The sequence below is a fragment of the Salmo salar genome, chromosome ssa02 (genome assembly GCF_905237065.1).
Source record: "Salmo salar chromosome ssa02, Ssal_v3.1, whole genome shotgun sequence".
Taxonomy (NCBI): domain Eukaryota; kingdom Metazoa; phylum Chordata; class Actinopteri; order Salmoniformes; family Salmonidae; genus Salmo; species Salmo salar.
In genome coordinates, this window is record NC_059443.1 from 61306104 (window position 1) to 61321273 (window position 15170).

General features: G+C 41.9%; 1 protein-coding gene across 13 annotated transcripts in view; it reads right to left on the minus strand.

Annotated features, from left to right (window-relative positions):
- LOC106586590 (regulating synaptic membrane exocytosis protein 1) overlaps positions 1-15170 on the minus strand; it is a 41469-nt gene continuing 26299 nt past the window's right edge. For all 13 annotated transcript variants that reach the window (XM_045707100.1, XM_045707104.1, XM_014174095.2 and 10 more), the window contains 6 exons: positions 8575-8792; positions 5437-5581; positions 4994-5109; positions 3869-3970; positions 3500-3639; positions 1-2866 (listed from right to left, as the gene is read on the minus strand). In XM_045707100.1, coding sequence (XP_045563056.1) covers positions 2648-2866; positions 3500-3639; positions 3869-3970; positions 4994-5109; positions 5437-5581; positions 8575-8792 — 940 coding nt within the window. In that variant the 3' untranslated portion in view covers positions 1-2647. The remainder of the gene's footprint in view (positions 2867-3499; positions 3640-3868; positions 3971-4993; positions 5110-5436; positions 5582-8574; positions 8793-15170) is intronic.

The following is a 15170-nucleotide window of genomic DNA, read 5'->3' on the forward strand; positions in this document are numbered from 1 at the left end:
TTCTTCCACACATTCTTTTTATTTGTAAATAATAAAAATGAACTCTTTTTTTTAAAATATAAAACATACACATCATTTGAGCCACACCTGTTATACCAAACAAGAAACGCTGCAGTGAATACTTTCTTTTTTATCTGATCGTTTCTTTTATAGTTGTTGTTTCAGTGGAACACATAAATTGTAAACAATCAGCATTTTTTTCTCTCCTAATAATACTGACAAAATAAAAAGAATAACTCACTGAACATGAAACACAAAAAAATGAGACGTTTTTATAAATGGGGTTTTACATGGCTGGGGTTGTAGGTTTCAAAGCATGGAGAGAGAGGTGTTGTGTCGACAGCTTTTGCAGATAATATGGCCTGATACCCTAGTACACTCAAGTGTGGCAATTTGGGACTATACCCTGAAGCCTTGTAGTAAAGTAGTGTCCCTTTGTGACTTTCTAAGTCCAATCGTAGTCTTAATGAAATTGACAATGTCCTCGTAATCTGACTTGGCGCCTTTCGTAAATATCACTAAACCGTTTGGTTGAAAAAATATTTACAATATACCTAAATTAGTTTCGGTACATCATACTCTAAATAATTTGTGTAATATATGTATCCATATATCTTATTACATCATTATGTTCAACATAACTATACTTTGTATATAAGTTGATCTGATTTATACATATTCAACCATGTAGTCTCAGCCCCATAGAGGTAAACTATGTGTACAGTAACAGTAGATTTGAAAGAATGGGCGGTGAGGACTGCTTAGTACGACAGTACAGCACGGGTTCAATAGCTTTAAAAAAAGACATCAACATAATCTCGGTAATCAGTTGGTTTTGAAAAACATTCAGCACCGGAATGAAGGATGTGGACTAGACTTGACTGCAGCTGATCATTTCGAATGTCTTCGCGTGATGTGAATGGCTTCGGTTTCTCTTTATATTTAAGTACGAGCAAACTGTACGTGTGCATGCAACATACAAGCGGGCCTACGGTATGTGAAACTAACACACATATCTAGTTCAGTTCAATCTTTTTTTTCCAGTATCGTTTTTGTTTTACAAAATGTGCATGCAGCTTGGAACAGGTCCGAGTCATGCTGGCCACGTTCCCTTTGGTGTGGCAGGAGTCAGCGGGCCTGACGAAGGATGAGCATTGGTGTTCCTGTCCGGAAAGCTCAATCTGATTGGTTACTTTTCACATTCACAAAGATGCAGAAGGGAAATTTGAGCAACTGATGTTTTTGGTTTTTCCAAAAAATCGAGACAAAGAAGAAATGAAATGAACCAAAAAATTACATTTGCAAGCAGTATTTTTTATATATTTTTCATTCACTTTTTTTCTCTCAAAAAGTTTAACTTTTTGCCGTAAAAAAAATCAAGCTTATTGTGCTTGCATTTTTGAATCTCAAAATAATGTAAACTGAAGTTTTGGATAAAACCCCTAAACATGTGCTGGGGTGAAGGGAAGGATATTCCAGGAAAACAGCTAAATGAAAGTTCTCGTGATTGTGGACAAAGACACATATTTTTTTACAGTGACTTGTTGACATCCTGGTGATAGTTCAAAGTGAAATGTATAATTATATTTATTGGTCAACCTCCTTGGAGGTCTAATATACATCTATACAAAGACAACTGGGTTGGACTTTTTGTAGGTGACTGAACGAAGAAAACAACATTGTAATCCCACACTAATCTCATCGTCAAGTGTAAAAATCGTAACTTAAGATGTGTCACTGAACAGTCCCCTGCATCTCATTGCAGATATTTTCTCTATTTTGTATTTTTTCTTTGTGTCTTTTTTTTCTTCTCCATGCATACATCAGACAACGCATCGTAAACCTCATACTCATCATAAAAACATTTTTGTGCCATAAGTAACAAAAAAAGTCAAACGTACCAAAGACAAAAACGAGAGAGCGGCTTGGACCAGCCATGGTAAACATATTGAAAACAAAAAATTATATTTTGACAGAAAAGGACCAGTAATGTGAATCCACAAAGTCTAGGCACCAGAAGGAGACCCCTGCTTGCCCGGACCGACCCCACTCAGAAGCACTCTGCCCTGGGGGCCGAAGTGCTGGCAGTCTGTTTGGGGGCCGGATGGGGGCCACTGCAGAGAGGACATTATGGCACCCCCTGAGGAACAAGGAGGATGACACCTCTGTCTTGGGTCCATACATTCCGACGCTAACATACATTTCTTTGTTTATTGATGGTTTGACTAAAAACTACCACCCTGCTTCCTTTCACATTTACATTTCTACTTAGTTTCTTCAATGAATTGAGTGTCTCCTTACCGCTCGACTCCAGTACAGCCTTACCTAGCTACCGAATATTGTTTATTACCGACAGCCCTAGATTACAACCGCGAAAAAACCATGACGAATTCGTTACTGGAATGAAACACTGAAACCTAATGCTCTCTAAAACAAACAAACAAATTAAACGATGCCAGGAGTGATTGTCAGATCTCAACAAAGCTTTTTTTAAAAATCAGTGTGACTCTGTTTCTTGATTGTTGTTGTTCTAGAATAATTTTTGTCCGTTAATCTCTAAGGTGACGTTAATTCGTTTCACAAAGCGGTAGGCTAGCCATAGTCCCATTGGTCCGTTAAGATTGGCAGCTGTAGTCCTATTGGTCCACTAGGATCGGGTGCCTGGTGGGCCCGAGGAGCTGTCCAATGACGACTGGGAAGCACGTCGAGTCAGGGAGGCTAGTGTGGGGTCCACTAAGGAGGAGGGTGGGAACAACTTGTACCAGCCAATCACTGTGCTTGTTAAGTCTAGTTCCTCCAACAGGATTTGTGCAACTCCCATGAAGCTTTTGTGGTCCATTCGTCCGTAGTCTCCCCAGACGATCACCTGAAGGAGAAAAAAAATGTATTGATTTGTAACGACGGTCGTCAGGAATGGACCAAGGCGCAGCGGGTTGAGTGCTCATAATTAACTTTTTAATGAAAACACTTATACCAAACAAAACAAAACGATAGATGACGAATACAGACTTAAAGGCAAACTACAGCAATTCAAGTGACAACCTCCCACAAATTACAAACAAACATACCCTAATATATAGGCCTCTCAATCAAAGGCAACTAGACAACACCTGCCTTCAATTAAGAGTCCACACCCCAATTAACTAAACATAGAAAACAGATTAACTAGAAAGAATATAGACTAACAGAGCAGTGACCAAAAAACCCCGGAATACATGAATCCACTACCCTCTACATAATACACACACCCCGATCCACATAAACCAAATACCCTCTGCCACGTCCTGACCAGCCTACACTAACAAAATAACCCTCATACTGGTCAGAACGTGACATGATTAAAACCTTTACAGCTTAAATGGTTAAATAAAGATGAAATAAAATTAAAATTAAAATAAAAAAATGGTTTTAATATTATTCAGGGGATGCATCTATTTAATTATTTGATTAAAAACTGATTGAACTTTCTCTATGAAACAAGGCACGCTTTGACCCTCACCTGTAAGACTTTACCCTGTGGGCTCTCCTCGAATTGCAGCGCTTGCTGGTACAGCGGGTCGAGCGTTTTCCGTGCAATCTTGGTTTTCTTTTTGGCTACATACGCTCCATTATTCAACAGATAGACCTTGACGTATGGAGCTGACGAAAGAAAGAAATAGAGAAAAAAATAAACAAGAAGCAGATAAGGATATTCAATTGTGGTTCTAAACATGGTTCGAATGAATTGTTTTCTCTAGGTGGGCGATTACATGGACCCAGATAAGACTACTCCTGGATTAAAAAGCACTTTCAATGGACTTCGCATGGAATATTATTTTGTCTCAATGCAGTCCTCCACCCTTAGGTGGCGCTACCACCAGTGTCTCACCAGGGAGGGATTTGGATCCAGGCTTTTGTACAAGGCCCCGAGCTCTGATCACCTCCACCTCCAGCTGACCCTTCTTGTCCATCATTCCGATCTGAATATCACCTGGGAGGAAGAAGAAGTAGAACGAGTTGACCAAAGATGGTGGATAAATGAAGATGTCCGACTCAGTCCGTTTACTACATCATTTTTTTTCTCTCACAGTTCCGGCTTCCTATATGCACCAATGCGATAGCAGCTGATGTCTCGTCTTCTGTTTTGTCTCTGGTTGACTAAACAGGAACTGGATTGAACGAATCAGAACAGGAAGTAGGCAGGAGATAAGGAGGATGTTCGAGCAGATCACTTGATGTCACCGTCGTGTTTTGCATTATGGGTATAAACATTTCCAAAAATCATGTGATCAAAGGTCATGCAGTTTTTGATGAAGACGCCTTCAAGTCGCTGCAGTTGCTTCTCACCAACTGCACCATGCAGTCATCACCTGCATTGTTGGAGGCACTATTTGTCAACCAATCATTAGGGTTTTTTTGTTTGATGAACATGGCCAAAGACACGCCTAAAACAGGAACCAAATTTACCCCGATTCTAAAGCTACAAATGAAAGTGATATTTGAGACCTCTCTCTAACCAATTAATTGGTACACATGTTTGGTTTTCAGTTTGTGAGTGTGTGATAAAGGGGTATAGAAAAGTTAATTTCGACATAAAGATTTTGTTTTTATAAACAACAGCAGCTATGTTGACACTGCTATGTTGATCTGAGCCTTGCTGTTGGAAAACCACTACAGTGTCTGACTTTTGGCTGTTGCAGATGCACCCCCGACTACAATCGGCTTCGTTAGGCTTACTGCTCGAACACACCTAAGGTCATGAAATAGGAAGTAGTAAGAAAAGTGGGCAATTGAGTTTCTCAAGAGGGAAGCTGGAAGGATATTGAGTTATTGAGGTAATATGGAGACGGAAGAAAGGAAGCTATGTGAATCAATGAAACTGATTTGTGGGAGAAGGGAAGGGTATAGAAATATCTGAACAATAAGTTATCAATTGGGGAAGAGTCACAGAGGGCCTATGATAGGGCAACAACATGATGAATAGACAGAATAGAATAGGGGGATATTTACTCACCTATGGCAGGTGTGGCCAGCGTTTGTCTGCCCACCAGCTGGGCAGGACCCAGGCCATCCAGGAAGTCGCTGAACTGGTTTCCTGGCTGTCCCAGACGCACCCCAGCGAAAAGCAGACTAGAACAGAAGAAGAACACAGTCAATATACAACTAATTACCGTATATAACCTATGGGTCCTAGGTGAAATTATCTATCGAATTTACTGCAATAATGCTGAAATACTGGGTTGTTTACTTTACAGTGAATGTCAATTCATGTAACATTGGAAAAAACGTTTGTACCCATAAACAGAAAGAGGAAGAAAGTGACGAAGAGAGAGGGGTAGAGGGAGGAAAAGGAGAGAGACCTACAGTATGCAGAGAGAGATAGCGAGAGAGAGAGAAATAAAGAGAGAGAGATAAATATATATATAGAGAGAGAGCCTGTATTTTGGAGATACTGACTTTCCCTCGGAGTTGCAGCTGTTCATGGTGCCGTTGGTGGACTCTTTACTGGACTGTCGACTCATGTTCCTGGTCATCTCTACAGCCATGCCCGTCTCTGTGCTCCTCTGGATGGATGCACCCTTCTCCTTCTTCCCCTTCCCCTCTGGAACCGGAGAGGAGAAAATATACACAATGTAGCGGATAGCTAAGGCTAATGGCTAAGTTAGCACGGCTTATCTACTGTCTTCCTGAGACCTGAAGTACCATCTTCCAGGCCTTAGTTTTTCTGGGTCAGTGCTAAACAACACAACTCTCGAGGATGAACACATTTAGGCCAGAAGGCTTTATTTTGTGGTCCTCTTGAGGAAAACCAGGTGTGGTGCCATGTATTCCTAGCTGCCTCATCGTAACGATAGGACACAGTGACAGAGCTGGGGAACAGCCACCCATGTTACATCTCAGAGGACAAAGGACACAAAAGAGAAATTGAAAGAACCGAGAAGTCAAAGTATCCTTTTCTGTCATTGTGTTTTCACAAGTCACAGCTGAACAATGGGTTGGAGAGGGTTGGAGAGATGTTTAGAGAGAAAGAACAACATGTTTTGTTATTTCAAGGTTCCATCCCTCGTCACGTCAACACAACCAACAAGATCCTTCTGTCCTAATACAGACAATGGCGTACCGTACAGTCAATCCTAAAGAACGATACAGTAGTACATGATGATAATACGCAGGTTGATGTTTATTGTTATGAATCTTTCCCTGGAGGCAGAACTGAGCGATTTCCTCTAGATGGGCCAGCTGCAAAGTCAAAATTGGCTGATATTGTAAAAGTTCATGATTTTTTTGGTGTGTTTTTTTGGTCGTAAGGTTAGCAGTGTGGTTAAGGTTAGGGTTAAGGTTAGATTTAGGCTTAAAATCTGATTTTATGGCTATGCCAGCTAGTGACCACTCTGCAGAGCTGCCTCTAGAACAATATTCATGACAAAGAACGCTAACCTTAAATTAATTGTAGTGCAGCAAGAATCACCAGTATCAACCATAATCAATATGAAAGTATTCAAGCTTGAAAAATGTAAAAACAAGTCTTCCTTACCTTCTCTCTCAACCCAACATGAATTCTAGATTTTGTCAGCAAAGAGGGCAACTATCACACAGAACACCAATCGTACTGCTATACTATATAACAATGGGGAGAGAGGAGAGAGGCACGGAGAGACCCCCCTCGGCCCTAGTTTCCTTTATAATGGCTTTTTATGTCAGCTACAAAGAGAAGTGCAAAAAAAGAGGTAGAGAGTGCAGTTGGAGCCTTTCAACTACCTCTCTCTCTGTCTCTCTGCTTCCTCTCTTTCCCCACCCTACAGTGAGTCCAGCCAGGCTGAGAAAGATTCCTTAAAGTCTCTCTCTCTGACTGAAAGCTTGGCCCCAGCGGGTGTCATCTAGAGTAGAAACATGTTGTTTTGAAACTCTTTATAACATGCTTTCTGTGGGTTGTATTCGTAAGATTAGAATTCCAGCATCAAGACATTTTGATGTGTAGTCACGTAAAGAAAAGGTCAAGAGTGATGTGCTTCTCTGTTTTTTTACTGTCTTATTCAGATGAAAGTGCTATAAGGTAGCTTCAGGTCACTCTTAACACTAAAAACATCTGAGAGCTCCCATGTCATGGCTACTTGCAAATAGTCCATAATGTCACATTTTTACTGTCTGTAATGTCCAATTGTTAAATTGGACTGTATACATCAATGATGTCGCTCTTGCTGCTGGTGATTCTCTGATCCACCTCTACGCAGACGACACCATTCTGTATACTTCTGGCCCTTCTTTGGACACTGTGTTAACTAACCTTCAGACGAGCTTCAATGCCATACAACTCTCCTTCCGTGGTCTCCAACTGCTCTTAAACGCAAATAAAACTAAATGCATACTATTCAACCGATCAGTGCCCGCACCTGCCTGCCCATCCAGCATCACTACTCTGGACGGCTCTGACTTACGTGGATAACTACAAATACCTGGGTGTCTGGCTAGACTGTAAACTCTCCTTCCAGACTCATATTAAGCATCACCAATCCAAAATTAAATCTAGAATCGGCTTCCTATTTCGCAACAAAGCATCCTTCACTCATGCTGCCAAATATACCCTCGTAAAACTGACCATCCTACCGATCCTCGACTTCGGCGATGTCATCTATAAAATAGCCTCCAACACTCTACTCAACAAACTGGATGCAGTCTATCACAGTGCCATCCGTTTTGTCACCAAAGCCCCATACACTACCCACCACTGCGACCTATATGCTCTCGTTGGCTGGCCCTCACTTTATACTCGTTGCCAAACCCACTGGATCCAGGTCATCTACAAGACCCTGCTAGGTAAAGTCCCCCCTTATCTCAGCTCACTGGTCACCATAGCAGCACCCACCTGTAGCACGCGCTCCAGCAGGTATATCTCTCTGGTCACCCCCAAAGCCAATTCCTCCTTTGGTCGCCTTTCCTTCCTGTTCTCTGCTGCCAATGATTGGAATGAACTGCAAAAATCTCTGAAGCTGGAGATTCCCATCTCCCTCACTAGCTTTAAGCACCAGCTGTCAGAGCAGCTCACAGATCATTGCACCTGTACATAGCCCATCTGTATACAGCCCATCTATCTACCTCATCCCGATACTGTATTTATTTATTTATTCCGCTCCTTTTGCACCCCAGTATCTCTACTTGCACATTCCATCTTTTGCACATCTACCATTCCAGTGTTTAATTGCCATACTGTAATTACTTTACCACCATGGCCTATATATTGTCTTAATTCCCTTATTTTACCTAATTTGCACTCACTGTATATAGACTTTTTGTTTTATTTTTTTCTTCTGTATTATTGACTGTATGTTTTGTTCATTCTATGTGTAACTCTGTGTTGTATGTGTCTAACTGCTATGCTTTATCTTGGCCAGATCGCAGTTGCAAATGAGAACTTGTTCTCAACTAGCCTACCTGGTTAAATAAAGGTGAAATAAAAAAATAAAAAATGTCTGTCTACCACCGTATTTCAATGTAAACTGTAAATCAAATCAAATACCAGAGCCACATTTTCAAATCACAACCATCCCCAGCGTCTCCTTTATTTGGGTGAGCGTCAGTTTTAACCTTTGAACTCACCCGGGCCGATGATCTGCGACGTGCTGCGACTACGTCTGTTGGAGACGATGGAGACCACCCTGGCACTGAGGCTGGAGCGTCTCTTCTTGCCACCCATGCCCACCGTGCCCAGCGCCGTATCCGATTGGCTGCCATCGGTACGCTCTGACGCGTAGATCTCACCACTCACGCTTGTGCTCTTCAGCATGGTCCGGCCTGGCGCCGCACGAACCTGCCGACTAGAGGGAGAGAGAGGAGAGTAAAGTTAAATCTGTAATGTAAGGGGTTACAATAATTGATAAGGTTCTTAAACAGTATGATATGAGGCATACAATGATTGGTGAGTGATTGTATTGAGTTTAATGTTAAAACATGATATTGATGATACAAGAAAGCCTGAACAGACCCCAAAAGATCTCAAAACGAAACAATTATCTCAATGATCTCAAATTATCTCAAATTTCCAAATACGCTTCCAAAATCCTACACAATTCTGCAATACGCCTTATGTGTCCAATGTCCATCATTGCCAATCTTTTGTAATGGTCGATAACACTGAAATAGAATTAAAACACATTACAATGTGTTTTAATCAGTGGCGGCTGGTGGGAGGTGCAATAGGAGGATGGGCTCATTGTAATAGCTGGAATGGAATCAATGGAAGGTATCAAATACTTCAAACATATGGAAACCACATGTTTGACTCCATTCCATTAATTCCACTCCAGTCATTACAATGAGCCCGTCCTCCTATAGCTACTCTCACCAGCCTCCTCTGATATAAGTATATATATATATAAGTGTGTCTCTTTTGTAATATAAATTAGTCTCTCATTCTCAGCCAATAGCCTAAGCTGTTCAGGCTTCTTCTCCTCAGACAGGCCAACATACAGCAGGGACAGATGACACTCAGTGCTCTGTGGCGCTTTCTAGGGGTTCGGAGGAGCTGGTGCATATCCATCCCCTCTAAAGGGGTTGGGGTGCTGTAGGAGAGCCCCGCCACACTGCCCCGTCCCGCATACCCATCGTGGACCCTCTCCAAGTGACCAGGGGGCTAGGGAGGGGTAGGGTGGCCTGGGGCCTCTCCTCAGCCCCGTGGAGGGGGGTGATGAAGGGGCGAGGGCCGGCGGTGGGGTAGGGAGGAGGGTACTCCAGCTCAGAAGAGGTCCAGGGGGGGTCTGGACAGCAGGAGCACAGGACGCATGCCAGGAGGGATCTGAGATACACACTGACGTACAAACACACGCAGACACACAGAGGCACAGGACACAACAACGAAAGTTGACACACACAACAATCACAGACACACAAACACATGCACAACATTTTAATCAAGCCAAATAAACAAGGAGACTATATCACATGTGATGTTGTATGTCAGCACAAATTACTAAACACATTTCCCCATATCGAACAATTACGCCATACAGTGAAATTGAATAATGGGACTGATAGAATATAGCGCCCACCAAAACTCACAGAGCAGGCAAGGAGGGAATTAATCAGAGAGGCAACAAAGAGACCAAAGATAACCCTGAAGAAGCCGCCAAGCTCCACAGCGGTGATTGGAGTATCTGTCCATAGGATCATTTTAATCCGTACACTCCACAGAGCTGGGCTTTACGGAAGAGTGGCCATTGCTTAAAGAAAGAAATAAGCACTGGAACTGGGAAACTAGTCAGAACTGAAGGAATGATGGATGGAGCTAAATACAGGGAAATTCTTGAAGGAAACATGTTTCAATCTTCCAGAGATTTGAGACTGGGACGGAGGTTCACCTTCCAGCAGGACAATGACCCTAAGCATACTGCTAAAGCAACACTCGAGTGGTTGAAGGGGAAACATTTAAATGTCTTGGAATGACCTAGTCAAAGCCCAGACCTCAATCCAATTGAGAATCTGTGGTATGACTTAAAGATGCTGTACACCAGCAGAACCTATCCAACTTGAAAGAGCTGGAGCAGTTTGTGACATGTTCATAGTTGTCATGGGGAAAGGTCTGATGGATACCTTCATTTGTGAAAAATATAATGAACTTGATGCAGCTAAAGAAAGGAATATTACTCTTCATGAAGAAATAAACAAATTTGACCAAGTGCCTTGAACTGAATAAGGATTCCATGAGACTATTGGCATCTTTAAATGCTTCCTATCAAAACATCCAAGAAGATCATAATGGGACCTCCTGGACTATGATCAATTTCCACCACTGCACCCTTCTACTACCTTGAACCTGAAAATGGCTGCTCATTGTTTGACTCCAGGTGAGCGTAAATGGATGCGTGTCGGAACCAGGCGCGCCTGCCTTCTTCCCCCGCGTCCAGACTTAACACTTTCAAATCGCTTTTAGCCCCTGTACCAGCTGTCTTCTGCCGGGGACTTGGGTGTTCCCTCTATGGCTGTGGATGTCAAATCAAATCAAATGTTATTTGTCACATGCGTTGAATACAACATTTCACCTTACCGTGAAATGTTAACTTACAAGCCCTTAACCAACAATGCAGTTCAAGAAATCGAGTTAAGAAAATATTTACTAAAAATACTAAAGTAAAAGATGTTATAAAAAGTAACAAAAGAAAATGACATAACAACAACGAGGCTATATACAGGGGGTACCAGTACCGAGTCAATGTGTGGGAGTACAGGTTAGTTGAGGTAATTTGTACATGTAGGTAGGGGTAAAGTGACTATGCATCGATAATAAACACTGAGTAGCAGCAGTGTAAAAACAAAGGTGGGGGGGGGGTGGGGTCAACGTAAATAGTCCGGGTGGCCATTTGATTAATTGTTCAGTAGTCTTATGGCTTGGGGGTAGAAGCTGTTAAGGAGACTTTTCGACCTAGACTTGGTGCTCCGGTACCGCTTGCCGTGCGGTAGAAGAGAGAACAGTCTACGACTTGGCTGACTAGATTCTTTGGCAGTTTTTGTGTTGTTGCCTACCCTTACCACCTGCGGCGGCACGTCAGGAAGTCCAGGATCCAGTAACAGAGGGAGGTGTTTAGTCCCAGGGTCCGTAGCATAGTGATGAGCTTTGTGGGCACTACGGTGTTGAACATTGAGCTGTAGTCAATACACAGCATTCTCACATAGGTGTTCCTTTTGTCCAGGTGGAAAAGGGCAGTGTGGAGTGCGATTGAGATTGCGTCACCTGTGGATCTGTTTGGGCGGCATGCGAATTGGAGTGGGTCTAGGGTTTCCGGCATGATAGTGTTGATGTGAGCCATGACCAGCCTTTTAAAGCACTTCATGGCTACCGACACGAGTGCTACGGGGCGGTAATCATTTAGTCAGGTTACCTTTGCTTTCTTGGGCACAGGGACTATAGTGGTCTGTTTGAAACATGTACCTCTCCCTGTCCTAGTCAATCAATTGGCTGAGCACTGCCTGGACCACCGCGGCCCACCTCTGCTGAGCTGTGCTCTCTGGATCAGAGCTCTGTACCTTTGGCTGTTGTGGTCTGCACGCAGCCGGCATCTCAGCAGCCCTCTTTTCAGGTGAGTTATGTGGCTCTGGCCTTGCAATCAGCTTCAAGATACAGCAGAGGCTGGATCATTCTGGCTATTGTGATAGGGAGTTCGATGGTGAGGCATATATCTGTACCTGGGGCAAAGACTTTGTGTTTTCCTGGGGCAAAAGTTCAGGATATCACCCGGTTGCTTCCCATGGCTGTGAGTCAGTCACCGGGGGCTGATACTGTCATGGTTCATGTGGGGTCGAATGTCATTATGAAGGACAGCTCATAACAGCTGAAGATGGATTTTAAAGAACTGATTGGGTCACTACTTCACACCAACAAACGCCTCATAATATCTGAACCTCTGCCCTCCCTAAATCGTGGCATTGAACGGTTCAGCAGACTTTTAATCTTCCATAACTGGCTATGAGACTATTGCAGCTCTGTCGGTGTAAAACTTATTGACAAATTTGATAACTTCTGGAAACAAAGCTCGTATTATAAGGAGGATGGTATCCACCCAAATCATTTGTGTTCCTTGACCCAAGCCCAGCTGATTTAATTCCTACCATTGTGTCACTGAGTTGTCACAATGTACCAGCAAAGGTACATTATCCCAGGGTTATTGGAAGACACAATGTAAGTAACCTTGTGTCCCTCTTACTGTCCTGAATGCCTCTGCTGATTCTACAGCTATTGTATGTAATTACATGCCTATGAACCAGTGTTATACTGTTAGCACTGGGGTGGTGTCCCCTAACAGGAAGTCCACTGTGTGCAGCTCACCCTGCGCTAATATAAATAACCAGAGGATGTCTACCTCTGCTAAGCTTCCCAGTAAAGCAAGAAAAACAATCAAGCATCCCAGAAAAGTGTTAAAAATAGCCGACGTTAACATATGTAGCTTAAGAAACAAAGTTAATGAAATTAATAATTTTCTAGTAACAGATGACATTCATATTCTGACAATCTCTGAAACTCTTGATGATACAGTGGTTGCAATACATGGTTATAACATCTAGAGAAAAGACAGATATGCCAAAGGTGGAGGTGTGGCTGTTGTTATTCAGAACCACATTCCTGTAAAGCTTAGAGAGGATCTCATGTTAAATAATGTTGAAGTAATATGGCTACAGGTTCATCTGCCTCACCTAAGCCCATTCTGGTGGGAAGCTGCTATGGACCACCAAGTGCTAACAGTCAGTATCTGGATAACGTTTGAAATGCTTGATAATGTATGTGATATCAATAGAGAGGTATATTTTCTGGGTGATTAAAATATTGACTTCGCTTTCATAAAGCTGCCCACTCAAGATAAAGTTTCAAACTGTAACTAGTAACTGCAACCCGGTTCAGGTTATCAATCAAGCTACCAGGGTAGTTACAAATAGCACAGGAATGAAATCATCAACATGTATTTATCACATCTTTACTAATACTGCAGAAATGTGCTTGAAAGCAGTATCCAGATCCATCGTACGTAGTGATCACAATATAGTAGCCATATCTAGGAAAACCAAAGTTCCAAAGGCTGGGCCTAATATAGTGTATAAGAGGTCTTACAAGAAGTTTTGTAGTGATTCCTATGTTGTTGATGTAAAGAATATTTGTTGGTCCGTGGTGTGTAATGAGGAGCAATCAGACGACGCACTTGACACATTTATGAAATTGCTTATCCCAGTTACTAATAAGCATGCACCCATTAACAAAATTATTGTAAAACTGTTAAATCCCTATGGATTGATGAGGAATTTAAAAAGTGTATGGTTGAGAGGGATGAGGCAAAAGAAATGGCAAATAGGTCTTGCTGTACAACCAATCGGCAAACGTACTGCAAATTGAGAAATCATGTGACTAAACTGAATAAAAAGAAGAAAACTACACTTAGAAACAAAGATAAATGACATAAAGAATGATAGTAAAAAGCTTTGGATTACCTTAAATGAAATTTTGGGCAAAAAGGCTAAATCTTCTCCATCAATCATTGAATCAGATGGCTCATTCATCACAAAGCCCACTGATATTACCAACTACTTTAATGATTTTTTTCATTGGCAAGATTAGCAAATTTAGGCATGACATGCCTGCAACAAATGCTGACACTACACATCCAAGTATATCTGACCAAATTATGAAAGACAAGCATTGTCATTTTGAATTCCTTAAAGTAAGTGTGGAAGAGGTGAAAAAATCATTGTTGTCTATGAACAATGACAAGCCACTGGGATCTGACAACGTGGATGGAAAATTACTGAGGATATTAGTGGAAGATATTGCCACTCCTTTATGTTATATCTTCAATTTAAGTCTACTAGAATGTGTGTGCCCTCAGGCCTGGAGGAAAGCAAAAGTTATTCCCCTACCTAAGGATAGTAAAGCCCCCTTAACTGGCTCAAATAGCCGACCAATCAGCCTGTTACCAAGCCTTTGTAAAGTTTTGGAAAAAATTGTGTTTGACCAGATACAATGCTATTTTATAATAAACAAATTGACAACAGACTTTCAGCACGCTTATAGGGAAGGACATTCAACAAGCACAGCACTTACATAAATGACTGATGATTGGCTGAGAGAAATTGATAATAAAAACATTGTGGGGCTGTTTTGTTAGACTTCAGTGTGGCTTTTGACACTATCGATCATAGTTTATTGCTGGAAAAATATATGTGTTATGGCTTTACACCTCCTGCTATATACTGGATAAAGAGTTACCTGTCTAACAAAACACAGAGGTTGTTCTTAATGGAAGCCTCTGCAACAAAATCCAGGTAGAATCAGGAATTCCCCAGGGCAGCTGTCTAGGCCCCTTACTTTTTAAAATCTTTACTAATGACATGCCTTTGAGTAAAGCCAGTGTGTCTATGTTGCGGATGACTCAACACTATACATGTCAGCTACCACAGCGACTGAAATGACTGCAACACTTAACAAAGAGCTGCAGTTAATTTCAGAATGGGAGGCAAGGAAAAACTAAAAGCATTGTATTTGGGACAAATCTTTCACTAAACCTCAACTAAATCTTGTAATGAATAATGTGGTAATTGAGCAAGTTGAGGAGACTAAACTGCTTGGAGTAATTCTGGATTGTAAACTGTCATGGTCAAAACATGTTGATACAACAGTAGCTAGGATGGGGAGAAGTTTGTCCACAATAAAGCGCTGC